We start from the raw sequence: 7,978 nt of genomic DNA, 5'->3' as shown, positions 1-7,978 counted from the left end.
TATTTCTACTGTTAGATTAGGTTTTTTTTTTTTTAACAATGTGAATTTTTAATTTTAAAATCACACTCTCTTGGACTAAGGAGAATAATTTCTATTAGGTCATATTTTTATGTACCATGGAGGTATCATACTCCACCAACAAAAACTTGAAGTAAAACCCAAATTTGTTGCTCACTGAAGAACCTTAGCACAGTATGATTATATAGATCAGAGATTAAACTTACACAATGCTCTTGCTCTCTAAGGGTTGTTAACATACTCCATTTAGATAAAGATTAATTTATATAGCTATTTCAGAATAAAGAGTCTAACTAACCCAAAGAATATCATTTTTAAGATGTAATCACTGATAATGGAAGCAGTCCTCGATTCTGTGAAAGAATGAATATCCTGTTATGCATGTGCAGTACAGCCCTCTGTCAACTGAGGTCACATTTTTACTCCAAAGTTTCCTCATGGCATTTTTTATTTCTGCATTTCTCAGGGTGTAGATTACGGGGTTCAGCATAGGCGTTATGAAGGTCAAAACTACAGTCATGAATTTGTCAATGGGAAAAGTAGAATTAGGCCTTGCATACAGGAAGATACAGGGAACAAAGAATAAAATGACCACAGTTATATGGGATGCACAGGTGTGGAAGGCTTTGTGTTTCCCATCCAAACCATGAGTCTTAAGGGAGTGTAATATGATCCCATAGGAAACTAGGAGAATGAAGAAGATGCCAGTGCAAATGGCTCCTCCATTAGCTATCATAGAAACTCCAATGAGGTAGGTATTGGTACAAGCAAGTTTCAGTAAGGGATACATATCACATACGAAGTTGTCAATGACATTGGGGCCACAGAAAGGGAGCTGATAAATAAAGAGAAACTGAACCATTGAGTGCAGAAAGCCTCCAGTCCAGGCCACCAGCAGCATAAGAACACATGTCCTCTGATTCATGATAATTAGATAATGAAGTGGTTTACAGATGGCTACATATCGGTCATAGGCCATCACCACCAGAAGAATGACTTCAGCACCAGCCAATAAGTGATCTAGAAAGACTTGAGTCATACAAGCCTGGAAGGAAATAGTTTTCTTCTCATAGAGCAAATCTACAATCATCTTGGGAGCAATGACAGTAGAATAGATGGCATCCATAAATGATAAATAAGCAAGAAAAAAGTACATGGGAGAATGCAGTGACCGGCTGGCCATAATGGTTACTATGATAAGCAGGTTGCCCACTATTGTCACAACGTAGATGAGTAAGAATGGGACAAAGAGCACTTTCTGCCCCTCAGGATCCTGTGTGAGCCCTAGAAGGACAAACTCTGTCACATTGTTTCTATTTCCCATATATTCTTTGGAAGGCATTGAACTCAGGCATCAGAGGCTGTAAATGAAAAGGCCATAATGAATTTGAGAGGATCGTGTGCTTTGTGTCAAAAACCGTTGCCACACTCAACCACGTTTGCCTCACAGGGCCTCACACAGGGTGACTTTCTAGAGAATGAAAGTTTAGAATCACCACCCACAGTTTCTGTTTTCATTTACACAAATTTTCTTGCATCAACTACAAGGAGACCAGTTCTCTACCTGGGAGGTACATGGCAGGTAGACATGACCTACCGAAAAACAAGGAAGCAGCTTTCTCCAGAATCCTGCCTACAAATACTTCATTTTTTATTTTGTATGTCATTTCTTTTTTTGTTGAATGCTTTCTGGGTTTCTGACATTGACTGTGAAAACATGCTCATCTTTAATAACCTTGTTTACATAATAATATCTAGTCCATGGAGCATAAAGTGATTACCTGACATTTAGATAACTGCTTTCTGAGTGACTTCACTATGAGCTCCAAATATCAAAAAATATGTCACCTGCTGCAGTGAGAGACCCAGACATACTATCAGTACCCCTAAAATATTTATTAAACTTTATTTAATCCAGTTGAATTTTGAACATGTAAGAAACCATCTAAGAAGAGACCAGTACATTAAATTCTTCCCTGAGATGCCTGGGTGGTTCAGCCGTTTAAGGATCTGCCTTCAGCCCAGGTCATGATCCCAGAGTCCTAGGATTGAGCCCCACAGCTAGCTCCTAGCTTAGCAGGGAAACTGCTTCTCTCTCTCTCACTCCTCCTGCTTGTGCTCTCCCCCTTCTTTTCTCTCTCTCTCTCTCTCTCTCTCTCTCTCTTTCCAAAAAATAAATAGAATCTTAAAAAAAGAAAAAGAAAAAGAAATTCTTTCCACTCATGAAAGTATACTTTGTTTGAAAATACAGACACACACACATACACACACAAATGGAATAAGCATTTATTACAACAGAGGTTATAGAGGAGAAAAATGGATAGTACAATTTTAAGTAAATGGGTACTACCTAGACATTTTCCCTACTTTCCAAAATGGTTTAGAATTGGTTATTGCTAACTGTAATTCAATTCAGAATGCCAACATAAGGATTTTAGGCAGAATCATGGTATAGTAGCAAGAATCCCACACTAAAAATCTCAAAAAGTTAATTTTGTTCAGTCATCCTGGGAAAATCATGTCCCAACTCATGTTCTTATTGGAAAGGTTATAGCCTTTCCAGAGATATGAGTTTCTGAACTCTAGTCATGGAAAACCTTATCTTAAATGACATGCTAGTACTTACTGCTGGACCATTTTTATACTAACCAGGGTGAATTGGCATGTGTTAAAGGTTACTTGATTATTAAAGTGATGAATAGATTACACCAGATATTTCATTCATATTGTTAGCTCTTGATTTTCCGAGTCTGTATGGAATACAAGACATTCCTTCTCACTTGAGAAAAATAAAATTATTCATGAGTCCTACCAGATACAACCCAGGACCAATTGTACATGTAATATGTGCAACTTTGTTTTAGCAAAATTATTTTAGATGTGCTCCATTATAATATCTACATTTTAAACCTTCATTTGTGAAGGAAAGCTTATTCTATTCTTTCTGCTTCTAGACAATCCAGAGTGAGAATAAAAATGTAGCAAAGAGATAATAAAAGAAAACAGAAAAGGCAGATAAGAACTAGCAAAGACCATAAACTGAATGAAATAGGCTTTGAATTGATTGAGTTTGGTTTGGGAAAACTGAATTGGAAGTAGAAGAATTTCAAATTTCCAGAACTTTCAATCCAGAGTTAGACCAGAGGGTAACCTAGCATCAGTACCAGGACTCACTGCTCAGACTTTTTACATTTCCAGAAAACCAAATTCTGAACCTTAAGATATATCAGAAGAGACCAACTGCTTAAAGGACTTCCATCTTTGGGACTTCCAGCAGGTTATTCACATACATACATAATTAAATATCCCCACTCACAGTTATGAAGCTATGTCTGCATTTATAATGGCAAATACTCACAATGCATCTGAGCATTCATGAGATAATTTCCAGTATGAGGGTCCAACACCTTGCCCTGTAGCACTCAATTGTTTATAGCTGTGTTTTCCCCAATCCTCTGTTAGATCTGCCAGAAGAGTAAACACATCTTTTTAACAATGGTATCACCAGAATCTATATGTGTGCCATATAATATGATATAATATAAAATGCATTTTAGTCAATAAAAAGTTGACTATTAAAAATGTGCTTATGAACATAATGATTACGCTAGACTATTGAAAACTAGTGATTTGCTTCAGAATGATACAAAATTCTATATTTAACCATTATAGTATTTTATTAAAAATAAATATATCTGCTTCCAACATTCGTGAGATACTTCAAATTTCTTTTAACACATTCAGTGAGAACAAATAAATCACTGAGGAATGTTCCAAAAACTTTAATCTATAGCAGAGAATTAAAATAAGATAAATTAAGAGCTATACTACACCAAATTCAACAACATGAGACAGAAAAACAACCCAGGTGTGTGTATGCAAGGTGTAAAACACGGGGAAAGACTTTCAGATCAGCAGGATAATAGAAATTGTGCCCTTTGAAATTGTAAATTTCAGTCCAGAACTTTTTGAAACGATGATCACAATACTTATCTGAATGTCTCTATTTAATAGTCTGTATAGTAAAATCCGTTCCCCACATAAACAAGTGCTTTTTTTTTAATGATTGAGCAGTGACCATAAAAATGAAGCACCAGGGACGCCTGGGTGGCTCAGTTGGTTGAGCAGCTGCCTTCGGCTCAGATCATGATCCCAGGGTCCTGGGATCGAGTCCCACATCGGGCTCCTTGCTCGGTAGGGAGCCTGCTTTCCTCTGCCTGCCTCTCTGTCTGCCTGTGCTCGCTCGCTCTCTCTCCCTCTGTCTCTGACAAATAAATAAATAAAATCTTTAAAAAAAAAAAAAAATGAAGCACCAAAAATTTTGAGGTCCTAATAAACACCTAACCAGATAAAAAATGAAGATATATTGTATGGGGTGCTTGGATGGATCAGTTAAGCATCTGCCTTCAGCTCAGGTGATCATCCCAGGAGGGCCTCCCTGCTCAGTGGGTAACCTACTTCCTTTCCCTCAACCGTTCCCCCAAGTCCCTCACCCCTCCTTCCCTACCCTCAGGCTTGCCCTCTTTTGTTCATCCATGGGTGCTTGTGGGCTTATGTACTCTCTCAAATAAACAAATAAAATCTTTTAAAAATTTTTTAAATTTTAAAAAGATACATCTTAAAAAGCTATCACATTTTCCAAATGAGTTACTTTATAGTGAAGGAAAAATGCTACCTCTAAAACCTGAATGGGATTGAACAGATTCTGGGGACAAGCACAGATAACAACAATCAGAGAGCGTAGATTGCCTAGCCCAAACATAGTCTTTGTGAGTTTTGTTTTGTTTTGTTTTGTTTTATAATTTTGCAGGAGTGGCTCTGGATGCCAATAGTGTACTTTATGAGAACTCAGGTTCTATATTCTGTCCTGGAATCTAAGCCTCCGAATCCATACCTTACCAACAGTGTGACCTTGGGTAAATTACTCACATCATCTGCATAATGAAACATAATGGCATCTAACACATAGAACGGTTTTAAAGATTAAATATAATAATGCAAATAAAAGGGGCACCTGGGTGACTCAGTGGGTTAAAGCCTCTGCCTTCGGCTCAGGTCATGATCCCAGGGTCCTGGGATCGAGCCCCGCATCTGGCTCTCTGCTCAGCCAGGAGCCTGCTTTGCTTCCTCTCTCTGTCTGCCTCTCTGCCTACTTGTGATCTGTCTGTCAAATAAAAATCAAATCTTTAAAAAAACTTTTAAATAATGCAAATAAAGCTCTCCAGAAACTACCTAACAGGTAATAGTCACTAAATACATTCAAGATATTATTGACCCTTATTTGATTCCCCATGTAACTTTAGTGCCACTTTACAAGAGTTTCCCCAAAGTCCACTATCTTATTTCATAACACAAAGGAGCACTCCCTGAGGGATGAATGGATTGACTGGGTCATTATCATATACAATTACAGAAGATGTTCTTTCTTCACAATTCACATCACTGTGTGCAAATGTCCTCTTTCTCCACATCTCATTCACCTCTTTGCACTGAATCATTAAATCTAAATTCAGCCAAAGGGGGTCTTCATTTTATAAATAAGAGGTCAACTGAGTACAAAATTCAGTATGTCCATTTTGCTCAGAATATTTTAAGACCCTAAAAATAAGGAAATATCCATATAATTAACCCATAGGCAAAAAACTGATACTGGCATTTTCTGTAGATTTCATATTTAGTAAAATTCATGAATTCCATTTTCACAGACACTAAAATACATTTTCTAATAAGGTGTACGTATTATAGGTCAATGAGTCTAACAAGTAACTAAATTTCTCTGACCTCAACTTTCCACATTGTAAGTTTTAAGTTTCCCTTTGTAATAAAGGTTGCTAACTTAAATATTAAACTGTAATCTTACATATACACACAAGAATAGAAAGCAGAGATTCAAACTGTCATTTGTACACCAATGTTCATAGCAGCATTATTCACAATAGCCAAAAGGTAGAAACAATCCAAATGTCCAAAAGCTAATGAATGCATGCAGTGTGGTATATATACATGGTGGAGTATTATTCAGCCTTGAAAAGGAAAGAAAGTCTGATACATGCTATAACATGGATAAAGCTTGAAGACACTATGCTAGGTGCAATAAGGTCAATATAGTCATAAATAAACAGTCATATTCACAGTACAGCAATGTATACCAAGGGCCAGGGGAAGGAGAAAATGATGTGTTATTGTTTAATGGGTACAGAGTTTCAGTTTGGGATGATGATAAAAGTTCTGGAGATGGATGGTGGTGAGGAATACACAACAATTTATTACGTGTATTTAACTTCAATATAAAAAATGCCAATATGTCTAGATGGGCCAGAACACTTAAAGATACTAGACACAAGGTAACAATTTATAAAGGACTATAATAATCCTTACTATTATCCAATATATTAAGACACAAAATAAATAAACCTTGGATTCTTTAAATTATAAAAGCAATCTTAAAAAGTTATTTTGAAGACCATATATATGACAAGCTGTACTGTTTTGATGTGATTTATTTCTCTTAATATATATTTAATTCTAATATAAAATGTTGGAGAAAATTACTGACACTGTACTTATTACAATAATATTTTATAAAACAGAGAAAATGCATGTACTTACTATCTTTTTCTTGGAGCATCTGGCTGAAAATATTTTAGATCAAATGGTAAACCTGTTGCTTAAGAAAGACACATAATTTACGACAAGTAAGTCTATTTTGTCCTGTTCCCATAGCAGTGAAGAGTTTTTCTGAGTATGTCACCTGGATTTTCTCTTTCTTTTTTGGTCACTTGTTCCAAATCCACACTTCTACAATTCTATCTTTGATCCTAGGAAATAACGGCTTCTTTAGATGAAGGTAAATCAGGATTGCCACCACATCAACCCTGGTGTGCTGCAGAAAAAAAATATCAGGACAAGCTTTGTCACTGCAGCCAGAAATGCTTTGTCACGTAAGGATTTCTCTCTCTCTGCCTGCACAAAGCATGACCATCTTCAACTTACAAAAACATTTAAGTTGGATTATGGAATTATCCAGAGTTGACTTCAAGAATATACAGTTGAGATGACTGATGAATCATTGAATTTGAAAGTCATCATTGACATTATGTACCAAAAATAAAATTCAAAACTTCATTGTTATGTGTAACTGACCACGTTAATTGAATAAGCCTTTAATAGTATTTTTTTGTCCATAATGCAGACATCTGGGTAATCAAAGAAATGGATATTTTGGATTGTTTGGGATATTTCTGAAGCATTCCTATGACTGTTTTAATAGGGTCTATGACCACTAAACTAATGGTTTCTTTTCTCTTCTTGACAGCAACATCAATCTCCAAGGAGAAACCTTCTCCCAGGTAAGGAAAGACATGATTGGGCACTAAATCAACAATTAACAAAACTTTACTTGGCTGAATTGTTAAAACAGTTTGTCCCCAAGGCTGTTTGTTCAAAATTAAATGCACCGGGGATTCATGCTCTTGAGAACTGAGACTTTCCACATAATCCATATTTTCAGAGGCTTCTCCTGGCCAGTCACTTCAGGAGAATTAAGGGGAGAAAAACATCAATCTAACAGCAAGGACCATGCCACTTATTAATAGCAAACATATAAGGTTGCATAAATAAGAATTCTTTATTTTCAATTATTCAGCACATATATGAAATTCTCAAGCTGAAGAGGCCACTGGAGTGAAGTAAAAACTTGAGTCTTTGTGTATAAAAGACATACTTAATAAGAATGGCACAATATTATTGGTAATCAATACACTAAAAGTTTCCATTTAACTCTGATGGTGTAACACCCACACGCAAAATTCCAGCTCAGAAGTTTTGCCCAAAATAAGAGAATTTTTCTCACAAAGAAATACAAAACTGGTGATTAGGATGTGTGATTTGTAAGTCACTATTGTAAATTAATATAAGAAAAAAAATAGAATCTAAAAATCCAGAAATATTTGACACTTGC

At 36.0% G+C, this 7,978-nt stretch overlaps 1 protein-coding gene across 1 annotated transcript; it reads right to left on the bottom strand.

The window, feature by feature from the left end:
• Window positions 1–343: 343 nt before the first annotated feature.
• On the bottom strand, window positions 344–1,351 carry LOC131807570 (olfactory receptor 4A15-like). Its single transcript, XM_059133080.1, has one exon. The coding sequence runs from the start codon at window positions 1,340–1,342 to the stop codon at window positions 344–346; it is 999 nt and encodes a 332-aa protein (XP_058989063.1). The 5' UTR covers window positions 1,343–1,351.
• Window positions 1,352–7,978: the final 6,627 nt, after the last annotated feature.

This window comes from Mustela lutreola, chromosome 1 (genome assembly GCF_030435805.1).
Source record: "Mustela lutreola isolate mMusLut2 chromosome 1, mMusLut2.pri, whole genome shotgun sequence".
NCBI lineage: Eukaryota > Metazoa > Chordata > Mammalia > Carnivora > Mustelidae > Mustela > Mustela lutreola.
Note: the sequence above shows the minus strand (reverse complement) of the source record. Positions and strands in the feature narration are given on the sequence as shown.